General features: G+C 40.8%; 1 protein-coding gene across 1 annotated transcript in view; it reads right to left on the minus strand.

Annotated features, from left to right (window-relative positions):
• ptprn2 (protein tyrosine phosphatase receptor type N2) overlaps positions 1-13,401 on the minus strand; it is a gene marked incomplete at its 5' end in the record, with an annotated part of 226,898 nt that extends 213,497 nt beyond the window's left edge. The window contains one exon of the mRNA XM_084048743.1: positions 13,314-13,401. Coding sequence (XP_083904869.1) covers positions 13,314-13,401 — 88 coding nt within the window. The remainder of the gene's footprint in view (positions 1-13,313) is intronic.
• Between the last annotated feature and the right edge of the window lie 1,129 nt (positions 13,402-14,530).

Here is a 14,530-nt window from a genome sequence, read left to right on the forward strand (position 1 = left end):
CAGAAACCTTGATGTGACTGACCATATTCAAAAGTACTCAAATGTTTTACTTAAGTAAAAGTATCAATACTGCAATGTAGAAGTACTCCGTTACAAGTAAAAGTCTGGAATTCAAAATTTACTTGAGTAAAGGTACAAAAGTAGTGGTATCAAAATGTGCTTAAAGTACAAAAAGTAAAAGCACTAAAAGGTTTGAAAATAGCAGATCTACAAGCTCACAACGCGTCGCGATGCGACGCGTTGTGAGCTTGTAGATCGGCTATTTTCAAATAGCCAAGGGATAAAATAGGGCTAAAGTGGTTAATGTATGTTTTATAATGTAGTCATTTATATCTGCAAAGTAACTAGTAACTAGTAAGTTTCCAAATAATTGTAGTGGAGTAAAAGTACAATATTTGCCTCTGAGATGTAGTCGAGTAAAAGTAAAAGTATTGACAATTGGAAATACTCCACTAAAGTAAAAGTACCTCAACATTGTACTTAAGTACAGTACTTGAGTAAATGTACTTAGATACAGTACTTTACACCACTGATATTCACACAGGGGCCATACTCAGGGGTGGGAAAAAAACCCATCCAGTGTCGATCGTCTTCCCTTGCAGGCCAGGCAGCCAGTGAGTGTCAGGTTAAAATCTAAAATATTACACTGATGACTTAGAGGACAAGGTAAGGAGGATGCTGGGAGTCTGGCAGCGAAGACGAGCCACCCCCCCCCCCCCCCGCCTGTGCTGCAGTTCAGGACATATTTCATTCACTCTCTGGGGCCACCACCATATCTTTTATTATCATTATATTGGCTTCTACCAAGGACACTCGACTCCAATCATTTTCACAGACACACTCGTGCAGTACCGTACGCACGCACGCACACACACACACACCCACTATCAGAGAAAAAAAGTCATTTTAGAACAGCGCACTGCGTGACACACGCCAAGGCAATAAAGTGTAAGAAAGAAGTGTTGTGAAGTGAACATAGGGGCTGGAAGGAGGACGAATGGAAGGACCCACCAGCTGAAAGCCTCACGTCGTTGTCTACATATTTAAATACCTCATGCCTTTAAAGCACTCCACTGCTGAAATTAAACATGGCACCCAGGATCTCTCAGCTCGCAATGACGTTGCTCTCTCAAGCGCCATATAGCCTACTTCACGTGTAGGCCATTCAACGATTATCACAACTCTAAATAATTCACACTTTGTCCACAGATTTCCAACCTTGAATGATAAGGCTCGCAGTTCTCAAGGTTGTATTGGCCCACGACTTTAATGATTAATACAAGCTGACCCCATCCTTGGCCCTAAATTCATGGAGAAAACCTTGCCATCTAGCTGGGGAGAATAACACTGTGAACACTCACTTCAACTTCCCCACCATAGGCATAACACTAATGTTAATGTCTTCTTTTTTTGTAATACATACATGCGTGTTGTATGTTGGGATTGACAACACAGGCATCCATACATCACAGTTCATCACTCATCAATCCACATTTTCCACAATGCTTGACACAATGCTTTACATACAATGACTACTTCTCCAAAGTGAGTGACACCCACAGCCACAACACTAGAGGGAGTGACCATGATCTGGTAGAACCTAAACAGAACAAACACTACAACTACAACTCTGCCACCAAAATGTGGAATACCCTGACAGCATCCATTAAAAGATGTAAATCACTGGATTCTTTCAAAACTAGCATGACAAACCATCTATCAGGAGACCACAAGGGAAGGTAAATGCAATTTCCCATAGAAAGGATGATGATGTTTTTTCCTTTTTCTCCTTTGTACATATATAATGTTTTGTATTTGTTGATGACATGTATTATTGTGTTATTCTTCTATGCTGATGTTGATGAATTGACTACATACTGTAGGACCACAATGGAAACAAGTCCCCAGGACTTTTTTTTGTGTTATCTTTTTAGCCATAATGTCTGACTGTACCTCGTGCTGTTTACATTTCTGCCTAAAAAAATTATCCAATCAATCAATTAACCCATTAAGACCTGGAACGCATCTGTGTCACTTTAGATTTCATTGGCTATTCAAAAATAGCAGATATACAAGCTCATAGCGCGGTTGTAGATCTGCTATTTATGAAAATGATTGAAAAACTTTTTTTTTTATTTTTTTCAAAAAACTGTTAAGATAACATTTTTAAGTATCGCCTCAGGTCTTAAATCAATCAATCAAAAAAGACAGTACATTTTCAACTGCGTTTCCAGATATTTTTGTCCCAATATTCTTAGGGATGGACGGGGAGGTCCCTCTCAGTCACTCAGCTGCCGGCTCCAGGCTCCAGGTGACAGCCTGGACAAGGGCCATGAATTAAAGATGGCAGCATCAGTGCAGCAACAAAGGACCCAGAAATAGGACAGCTTGACCTTTTTCCCCTGACCCACACTGAATGATTGAAGACATTTGATTTTGTCCTTCCCGACGCTGAGGTGCAATTGGGTGTTAAAGTGGCGAGTAAAGCCAAGTCAAAACACATTAAGCATGCTGTATACTTACATATTTCCTTATTTTCCTTATTTAAAAAAATGCCGCACTGTACCAGGTGTTCGAAATAAACAATAACATCCAAAAAGTATATTTTTTATGTTATATATAAAGCATATTTTCAAAATGTATTTAGAAAATATTTTTGCACATCTTTAGGGTCCAACATATTTTCTAAAGGTATTTATTTATTGGCATGTACATATTTGGGAATATGCTAAATGTGTCTTTCACATTTTCACGTCAATGGCATACTTTGAACTAAACCCACATCTTAACCAAATAAGCCTGATTTATACTTAATTGTACCATTCACCATATTCACACAGTGGCCATTTTGCTATTAAGTTAATGAAATAATGCCACCCCGGGTTTGACATTTCTTCCCAAACCCGCAAATATGACGTGAGAGCAAAATGGCCGCTGTGTGAATATAGTCAATGGTGTTGCATGGCAAAAATAGCCACTCTACAAGCTCACAATGTGTCACATCATCTTGTGAGCTTGTAGATCGGACAATTCTATTCATTTCTTAAATTTACACCTGTGGCCAAATGGCCAAAACAGGTACCCCAGGTACCCCAGGTTGAAAGTGGTTTAAAAGGCATTACATGTCCACTGTTTCACTGTCAACTGAATATATAATAAATGTTTCACACCAGCTGCAGCAGTTGCATGACTGTACCTAAGCTACAGTATGCTGTGACCTCTCCTATGCTAGTTGGCTCTAGTAGTAGTCGAAACCTCAAGGTCGATACAATATTGAAAATAGATTTCAAACAATTTGCCTTTGCCAAAATCGTGCCATTCCACCTTCACCCTATCTCCCACTGACTGTCACTTTGTTTCTCTGCCACATTTAAAAGAAGGACCAGAAAGCTAATGAATATATGGAGCAGAAATAACACTTCTGAATACGTCTAATCAGGGGCTAGGATTATGGAGATGAAAATTCTCGGCGCAGTGTTTTCGCAGTGTTCAGAATCACCATTATAAATGCGTCACTGTCCTCATTATAAACCCTGGCTCGGTTACGCAGGGGTGACCTTTAGACTGACCTCCCTATTAACACTATCGAATTTACACTTACCAAGACACTGTCTCCCACGAGTGAGATGGAGCAAGACTCTGACTCCCATTTTAACACCGGAACATGTTTTTCACTCTGTGCTACTGCCACCATCTGTATTTCATGTGACACAAACCTGTACAAGTGTACAAACCCTGGTTGTTCATTATGCTACAGCATTGTGTGCTGGAAAGAGCTAACACATTCTCACAATGAACCCATCTGTTTAAAATTACATTTGTATTTAGAAAAGGAAACAAATGCACACACACACGCACGCTCACGCACACGCACACACACACACACACACACAGTATAGCAATGTCTTCGGTCTTAATAACTCATACTTGACCTAAACTTTTGGATTTCCCTTCCTATTCAAGATGACAAGAGTCATGAACAATATTAGTGTCATAAGTCATAACATCGATATTGAGATTTTTGTAAAACAAATTAAATATGGTGATATTGATTTTGTCCATATTGCACAGCCCCTAGAGCAGACGCGTGGGATTAGGAGACGGATCGCCTCGGCACGCTCCGTGTGGCAGATTTAAGAATCCCCTTCGTCTCGACTAGAGCCGATGACATTTGTCTGGAAGCGTGCACAGGCGCTGCCCAGACGCTTCGCGTGTTGCCATGTCGGCTTATCATAAGCAACTTTGGGCTTGTTTTTCTGTAAAGTCACTTGTCAATATTTTTTGGCTTGTTTCTAAAGTGTAGTTGCTTATTTTGGGATTGCTTCCATTTTTTTTTATTATGGTACTTGAAACCATTGGTTCTCAACCGTTTTCATGTCAAGTACCCCCAAATGAATATGTATTTGTCAGGGGACCCCCCCCCATCTGAAAATGTTTTGTTCCAGGGACCGCCATACGAGATTTGTGTCGTCCACATTTTGCACTTTTTTTCCCAAGCTTTTTTGGAAAATAGCAGGTCTACAAGCTCACAACGGGTCGATCGGCTATTTTCAAATAGCCGATTTACAGTGTATAGGTTTAAAGTGTGACCCGCTTCTTTTTGGGCTTGTTTTCATAGAACTGGTTGCTTGTTTTTCTCGCAAAATCTGGCAACGGTACTGCTCAAAGCCAACACACTCCCTCCGAGCATCTGTTGAGCTGCAAAGCGACACTGCACTACGTCTGTTGTCACACACCAGCCATGATGGCACCATCCCAAGAAGACAGGAATATTGTGGCCGTCGGGTGGAAACCTTGTATGTCAAAAAAAGTTCCTTTTTTATAATCATTTTAACCCATTAAGACCTGGAACGCATCTGTGTCACTTTAGATTTCTTTGGCTATTTAAAAATAGCAGACATACAAGCTCATAGCGCGGCACCGAGTGCCGCGCTATGAGCTTGTAGATCTGCTATTTTTGAAAAATCTTTAAAAAATAAATAGATTTTTTTCAAAAAACATTTTTAAGAATCGCCTCAGGTCTTAATGGGTTGAAAAACGTTTCAAACAAGCCGAAATAGCCGATCTACAAGCTCACAACGCGTCGCGTCCCTACTTTTCTCTGACACTTTTGTATGATGCAGGGCATTAATTTACGAAAAATCATCAAAAGTTGAAATATGCAGATACTGTACAAGGTTTTTCTGCCTGAAAGCAATGATATACAGCCTGCTGTACTGGGGTCTTCCCCACCTTCTGGAATTCAATGCTGAATTGAAAAGGCTCTGTGTTCACAACAAACTCCAAATAGCATTTTAACTCGATTAATCAAAGAAAAGAAAAATAGTTTTATCAGCCTACAATTCACGAGAGGCTACACGTTTAAAAGGTACATTATAGCTCATATTGTAGCAGCTCTATCATGGGGTTTAGTGCAGCTGAAAGATCATAATATGCTGCTCGTTAGTTAGAATCAATAGGCAGATTACTTTGGAGAACAGACACCAGAGATTTAAAGGGTTTTCTTTTAATATAAAAGAACATGATGTGAGATCAGTTACATCCATATTGAATGCAGCAGCTGTCGAGGTAATAAATTCAGCAAAACAGGCTTTGCAAATAACATACCAAATGCTGGGTGATCATCATTACTGTGCTATGCAGCACAGCGCTAATGTGTGCATGGCCCTCATTTGCAGGCACATGCATAAAGAAGGGAAATATGGCCCATTAAAAATACATATACATATATATATATATTATATACACAGTAAACTTTGCTATTCAGTGGTTGAATAGGGCACAAGTATGATTTGTAGACAAATACTGCTTACGTTCAACCTAGATGTCTCGTTCAAGATGGTGTCACTGTTGCCAAAATAATAAGTGGCTAGATAGGCAATGACCTTTAGTAAGCCTATGATTTTTGCATTTTTATCACACTATTTTATTTCAGTTATATTGTTTCAGTTGGTTTTCAGACTGGGTATGGTCGTTTTGTGAGTTTTCAGAAATACTGTCTTTGGGGAGAAAAATGCATTACTTAGGCCTACAGTATTCCTGTCCAACACAGTCATTTGTTGTCAGTATGGCACTAATGATTGAAACTGGAAATTATTAACAGTGATTATTTTTATCTATATTCTATTAAACCCAGAGTTTCAGTTCCAGTTTCCTTTCTTTATAAAAAATGCCTCAAACTGGGTTCAGTAAACTCAAACCACTTTAACATCCTACATACTTATTTGACCGTGGTCCCTTAGGGGGAGGAATCTGTACTTGCCCCCCCCCCCCCCCCTCCATTGCGACGCGCGTGAGCTTGTTATTTTCGCCGAAACGTTTCGTTCGAATGACATGCACCAGAACAACAGGGATGCTAAGGGGTTCACGTGGCTAACAACCTCGCTCCCAGGACAGACCACTTTGACATAACCAGTCCCCAAAGGATTAATGGAGGGTTGTCCTAGCAACAGATAACATGCACACTGGATGACATATAGCATAATAAACAAAAGGGCCTGGAGCACAGCACAGCAGGATGTTGTTTAGCCTCCACTATAGTCGCCCCTCCTGTTATACAATCCACCTTACAGTTGGATGATATCCATCACATTTCAATCCACTCAGATGATTTATGAGCACTATATTATATTTGATATCTTCACTCAGACCGGAGGTTTCTATGGGGGGGTGACAGATGCCAGTGGCAAATGGATAGAGCTCAGCAGCCTATGAATCAAATCCCAACGTGTCTGGGGCGTATTAGCCCATGAAGACCGGGAACGCATCTGTGTCACTTTTTCATTTGAGCTAAAAAAAGCATTATTTTACACTTTGGCTATTCAAAAATAGCAGATCTACAAGCTCGTAGCGCGGCACCGAGTGCCGAGCTACGAGCTTGTAGATCTGCTATTTTTGAAAAATCGTGAAAATGTGTGCAAATCTTTGAATATATATTTTTTTAAAGCGAACACTTTTAACTCAAATCTTTGCTTCTGGGGGGTCCCTGGAACAAAATATTTTGAGATGGGGCTCCGCGGCCAAATACACATACATTTTGGGGTCCTTGACATTAAAAAGTTTGAAAACCACTGACATAGCAACATACGTTTTTTTCAAAAAACTGTTAAGATTTAGAAGACATTAAATGTCTTCTAAATCTTAACAGTTTTTTGAAACTACAAATTTTGTAGAATCGGAACCTCAGGCCTCGATGGGTTAAGAGATGGGGGCTGATAGCCCCGGCGCAATGAAGAGACTCGGCCTGAAGGAGAACATCTGTGTCTACACGGGTGTAGAGATAAGCACCCTCGTCAAGTTAGTATCTCCATTCACTGGGACACAAGGCTCATTAATTACCCCGTACAGTGTATTTTTATGGCAACTGGGAGAGAAATGCAGTCGCACTTCTCATGTTTAGCTCACATGCCGTCTCCCCCGTTCAGGTGAGCTAAGATGGGAAAGCTTTGAAGTCTATGACACATAAGCACGCACACGCACACACACACACACACACACAATAGGTATGGCGATCAAACAGAATCAATATTCTGTGATCTCAAAGCTATGAAGATTCTCCATTTCATGCTCAGCCTGTCTTCATATGTGAAACCTTATTTTTAGTCAACCCCCCCCCCCCACCCCCAACCCACCCTTGTTTTCTCCTCTCAAATCCCTGCAAGATATTAAATGTTTTAGAGCTACAGTATGGGGGCCAGAGATACTCTCAGCTCTGAGTACAGCCTGGCATCACTGTTAATTCTTTTAGCATTGACTAAGGCTGCAGTACATGCAGATTTAGGGGATGAGAATTACATGGACTGGGATGTGCCATACATCAGAGATAGGCCTACAACAGAGATTATCATAACTGTTGTTGTGTATGTTTTATCTTACCGGCGGAAAGATGCTAATGTCTCCGCCGGTCATCAAATTATTGGCTTAGGAATGTGACGAAAACAAAAAAATCTCCATGAATTCAAGGCTTCATGGGGAGTGTAATTGATAGAAAATGGGTGAACTACTCATTTAATGTGTCTATACTGTGCTGCACCACAAATTGCGTCTTCGCATTTCATATTTTCTAAGTCTGATCTTAGCATGGCTTTGAGTAATTGCATTGTTAACTACAGAGGAATCAGGTTAACCCAACAGCTAAGACAATAAAACCACACCCGCCTTGATTAAGGTCATATGTGTTGGTTAGGATACATTGTTGGCCTAATCCAGATGAGGATGATGATCAGGACAGTTTTGTTTTATACAGCATTTGACAGTTCAAAATAAAAGCAAAAAGGTCTTTTATTGTGGCGTTAGTGGGCCATGAGCACTACTGTACAATCTCGAAAAGACTAACTTGCTGCTGAGGAAGGGTTGTCTAGTTAAAGTAGACTGATGTACCGATCTACAAGCTTGTGATGCATTGTGAGCTTGTAGATCTGCTATTTTCAAAGCATTTTTAAACATTTGGAAACTTGTGAAATGGGACATTCTGCAAACTGAGCGCTTTTACTTTCAGTACTTTAAGTATATTTTAATGCGAATACTTTTGTACTTTTACTCAAATACATTTTGAATACCGGACTTTTACTTGTAACAGAGTATGTCTACATAGTGGTATTGATACTTTTATTCAAGTAAAAAATGTGAGTACTTCTTCCACCACTGCTGATGTATTATACAGATTGTTTGATGAGGCACAGATGGACGGAGCTAAAATAGAAAAAGTGCTCCTCGGAGCACTGCCAGACCCTGGTTGAAATCTGAATGGCCGGACTTATGACGTGTGTGCAGAGGAAAAGAGGGACAGACCGACCGACCGACCGACCGACCGACCGACCGAGCCTCCTGTAGGCCGACCCCTTGGGTCTGGCAACTAATAATAAGAGGCCAGGGATACTGGACACATTATGTACTGAATATCAGTGTCGTTAGGCTGGCAACAGTTTCTGTTGTGTCTGATGTCTATGGAAATCCCCAATGTTGGAGCCAAAATACCAAATGCCAAAAATAAAATATAATTCAGTTTGTTTTCTTTTCTTTAAAATAATGCTCCATTTGTGTGGCCTTGACGTCTTGATTATAATGACGTCATGCAATCACAGTGGGTGGTTCTAATGTATACCTAGCAGTGGGGGATTGTGGCCCGGTGTGCAATGGCGGAAAGGTCACACAGTTTTTGGCCAAACAACCATGTCATGCCGTGTGTTGCTGGCGGTTTTTCAATGTTATTTTGTATAATGAGTTTTCCTGTATCTTTATGGTTTTGAATGCTGGAAAGAACGTATTTGGTCAATAAATGGATTGTATCCAAAGAGATACAACAGTTCTGGACATTGAATTAATATGTGCACGCGTCTGACTCAAGTCAACCCAGTTGCCCCTCGTTACTCGTAGTAGTAGGCAATAGGTAAAGTCTCTACACCCATTGCACATTGGTGCAAATTAATTATGCCCAAATATGGATATGCCAGCTTGATCAGTGAGAGAGAGGGGGGGCTCGACCAGTGAGAAAGAGAAGGACAGAGAGATACCTTACCCATGCAATAACCTGGCCAACGCTGGGCACCAAAAAACTGAACACAGATGCAGTGTTGCCAAATTCTGTGAGAGAAACAAGCAACCAGGTCTAGGAAAACAAGCCCAAAAGAAGCGACTATGGGCCACATGAGCAAGTTCAGGCCGATACACTCGAGAGGTTTCACACATGCGCATTACTATGTGGGTGTATACGCGTTATTTCACTCTACAACAGTGTACAGTGCCAAGACCCATGTGTCATACGCTGACGTGGCAATCAGCTGACCAATTTGGCGGGTTATTTAAACACACCTCAGTCTCTGGTGTGTTGGTATGAGCCTGTTTCTGTTTCCCACCGCCACCCCAGCACCACCAGGGGGCTCTGCTAATAGTTCTGTTCCCATGTATCTATCTCCCTGCTCTTAATGCTTAATGATGGTTGTCTAAATGTGCTGAGCAGGGAGAGAAGAATGTAGCAGAGCCTGAACAGCAACATAGAATAGTTTCAATCTATTTGAGAGTTATCTGACTGAATTTAACTTCCTACATAAGAAGTGCCAAAGAGCATGCACAAACAAAAAAACAAGTGCCGGACAGAGGATACATGAGACGAGTCCACACACTGAGTTTTCAAAAATGTGAGGTTATAAGGTCACTTTTATGGTGAGGTTAAAACAAATACCTTTTTGAGAGCATAACAGTGTGCAGACTCTGTGATCAGCCACCGCATGACACCAGATAAGCTTCAATGCAATCTATTGACATATTCTACAAGCATCTGGTATTTGTATAAAGTGATACAGAAATAATGCCCCTAAGGGAAATTCCATAACTTCATGTTTTGTCAATGGTAGTGGAAAGACAGTATCAGATCGTGCAGCTCTGCACAAACAAGTGATTAGATGGGCATACTATATATACAGTATGTCGTGACTGAGGTGACCACAGGATATGGTTTACCTCAAGTACTCCTCGGGTAGAAAAACAGCTCCAGCCTGCTAAAGCAGCATGTATTTCTTTATAGCAGGCATTGGTGAATCTATATTAGGGCAGCAACTCACTGGGGAACCTAATACTACAGTATAGTCATTTGTTAGCACACATTTGTGCCCATATATGATCTGTTTATCAAACAATCTATTAATGACCCACTTAATTCCAACATATTTTGCTAGTCTGGGATGGCTCAGGGTAGAAGACAGGGCTAAGCAATTAAAAATGGGATTGGTATTTAAGATAGTCAAAGGGGCAGTGCCCTCAATACCCTCATACCTGACTAACTTCAGGTATGAGTTCTCCAAAGTAACTTCTCCAAAGTGAGTGACGGCCACAGCCACAACACTAGAGTGACAAAAATCTGGTAGCACCCAGTTATAGAACAAACATGGGAAAAATCTCATTCTATTACTCTGTCACCAAAATGTGGAATGCCCTGACGCCATCCCTTAAAAAATGTGGATCACTGGCTTCTTTAAAAACAGGCCTGAAAAAACATCTAACATTTTTTTCCCATAGAAAGGAGGTGTCATTCACTGCCGCCATTTTTTCCTTTCACTCCTTTGTACACAGTGTTTTGTATTTGTTGTTGATGTATTATTGTGTTATTTCTATGCTATGTTGATGAATTGAATACATAGGACCACAATGGAGACAAGGCCCCAGGAACTTTTTTGTGTTATCCTTTTAGCCTAAATGTGTGACTGTACCACATGCTGTTTACATTTCTGACTAATAAAGTATTCAATCAATCAATCAAAAACCCATCCCACATAACACTTCATAACTGGAGGAAGGTGATCGCATACAGCATGTTTTCTGCATTCTATGGCATCTATATTTCCCCTCTGAGGCAAACCAGCCAGAACTGATTAAAAATGATTATCACGTATCCCTCATGCAGTCAGATTAGTTCCTTGATGTTTGCTGTGCCTAGCTGTATTTGAGCTATACAGGCCTGTAAGAATTTTTAGAGCAGCCAGTTTTATACTCTGAGTCTGTGGGCCCTGTACGTACCAAAGGCTCCCGATCTGGATTATATGGCTTCTCATACATGGATAAACAACACCCACACGCCTAGATCACAATAGCCTAACATGAACAAGATTTCCATTTGGCACGGCATAATGCACAGCGGGACTCATTAAAAACAATCAATGTCTACCTCCCAGCCACACAGTGGCAATGCACACAGAGAAAAACTGAGAATTCAATGAGAGCAATTCACACGGGGAATAAGCAGTGACTCATTCACAAGTATCTTCTGCATAAATTAGCAACTTGGCAGACACAAAAATCACATAGATAGACCTTATTGCTTGATACTGCACTCCATAACCTTATTCCATGCATGGCTTGTACATCATTTTGTATTGCTATTCGCTACTTCAAACTCATGCCATCTGGACGAAGATACAGAACCTTGAAGTGGGAAAAGGTTTGCTTTAGCAGGAGTTGTCCCCTCAGCCATTGCGGCATTAAACAAACAAAGTGTTGTGTTGTGTGATATGTTGTTGCTATGTGGTTATGTGTTTTTCTGTTGAACAAACTGTGAAGACAAATATCCCTGTGGGGACAATAATGACTATTATTATTACATTATGCAATAAAGAACTACATGGAAATTAACAGATGAGTACAGTGCATGTGTCCATTTCATTCGTGGCATCATATGTATACAGTTCATACAGCCAGTTAAAAAGGGTGATCTCCAGATGCAGTGTGATGTCATAGCTAATGGCTCAGAGATTGGTGGGGTTTGGGCATTGAGTTATGGGGTTTGGGGCCTGTACTGTATGTGTCTCATTTCAAGAACAGGAGTGTGAAACCACGATATGAATACGTACAATATTGACCATTGATCTTGGATCAATTGTGACAAGCTCTCCGACTCAAGTATGACAGATATGGTTTCTCCCTGTCATATCATTCTGAAACCCTTTCCCCTCCTGTTTCTACTATTCTCAAAAAAGTGGGCATTTATACACAATCTATGGAGCCCCATCATCATCACAGAAGCCTCAACTTAAACTGGCACAGATAATTGTATTGGACATTTCAGAATCGATGAACAGGCTTTGTCAGCCTGTTAAAGCTAGCCATCACAGAAGTGTTGAAGACAAGTAGTAGAACAAATCAGATAATAATGCTGGACACTCAAGCCAAGTCTGAAAACGAAATGGGTCCATACAGTATAAGTAGATGCCCCCCCCTAATCAATCAATACATGAAAAGAAACTTTTAAATTATGTCAATCTGAATAGGTCACACATTGATTTCTGGGAAGTTGACTTCAGGAGGGGTAATTCACAATCAGGAGAGGCCTATATTGTTTTAATTTAATGAATAAATAAGTTAAACCAATAAACAAACTGATCAGGATAGTGAAAAGCGAATTCAACACGTTTTCCTAATTTCTTTCTGTGCTTTCTGTGTGTAACATTATCCCACATTACACAATTCAACCATTGACAAATACCAGTTAAGAAGAAAAGAAATGCTCCTGGACCAAATAGACAATTATGAACTGCATCAAACTAATGTAAACTGTGGACGACGCCACTTGTTTCATAAACGATAACAAAATAAAACTTACCAGTGAACATTTCAAACTTTGGTAGCCTAAACAGATCAAAATATTTCAATGAACATTCATTTTACCTATAATAACCTGACGGCAAAACGGCTTTAAGCACCATGGACAGCGACAATGTCGTTTTAAATAAACGCATAGAAAATAACCAGGTACATTTTACACACCAACAAAAAAGCAAGCGAAAACAAAGCAAAAACACACATATATGCTTATAAATGCTCACCAAATTTTCTGTCGGCGAGGGTAGATGAATAACAGAGGCTCATCAGAGCCAATGCAGCGAATAGGATGATGGGACGCTGTGGATCCATCTCAACAGTTACTGTAGACTAATCCATCGCACTACTATGCTACACCAACATGTCCAATATTAACTCTCTCGCTGTACACTGGTCGGAAAGCCCGACTCTTACTGAAATAAAAACATGGTGCTAGCCTATGTTTAACACTGGATAACGCAGAGCGGTTTCGCCGTGTCCCTCAGTAGCTTCTACGAAGGCTTTCAGCACCACAGACAGCAGCCATGCGCCCCTCCTAAGTTTCTGACGTCAAACACACATGGCGAACAGCCCGAGGTCTCCGGGCGTGCCGTGCCGTGCCGTGCCGTGCGCGCTGCGTTGCTAGCAGTCTGCACATGCAACAGCACATGTGCATCAACAGCGCACCTTGCGCTTCTCAATCAATTGATGACTGACGCAGACATGGGTTCATGTTAGACTTGGATCAAGACTATCATAGATGTATTTATTTTTCGCGTCCTGCATTTTTTTTTTATTGGGGATAATTCAATAGCATAATGTCAAAAGTCATTGCATATAAAGTCACCCAATTTTTTTCTTCTCTTACACATCACGATACAAACCAAAAGACAACATGCAGTCCCCCCCCAAGCAGCGTCCTGCACTTTCACCAGTAAAGCCCGTACCGTACTTCTCCGTACATGTACAAAATGCAATATATAAAGGTGCTTACCTGGTTTCCCCAAATCTTAACTCGCGCTTCGGAGTCTTTGTGCAATGTATGAGTCCATATTTTTCAATAAAAACGTGTTTTATTAGCGTCTGTGGCGGAAGAAGTCAGAAGTTCCCTGTATTCCTCAATGGGCGGGAGTGACAGGGCGCATCCGGTGAAAGCAATGTAAACAGGAAGTAGACGAGGAGGGAAAAATGGCGCTCGGCCACAGACGGGATTAAAACACATATCTATTGAAAAATACGGACTAATACATTGCATAAAGACTCCGAAGCGCGAGTTAACAATTGGGGCAACCGGGTAAGCACCTTATATATTTTTATTGTACATGTACGGAGAAGTACGTGCTTTACTAGTGAAAGTGCATGACGCACTGGGGGGTGCAGGCCAAGTAAAAGTCAGACTCGATAAAGATACTTCTATGATCGTCTTGATCCAAGGCTAGTTTCATTCATGTAGCTTTCTACT

This window comes from Gymnoscopelus microlampas (genome assembly GCF_963454915.1).
Source record: "Gymnoscopelus microlampas genome assembly, chromosome: 22".
Lineage (NCBI taxonomy): Eukaryota > Metazoa > Chordata > Actinopteri > Myctophiformes > Myctophidae > Gymnoscopelus > Gymnoscopelus microlampas.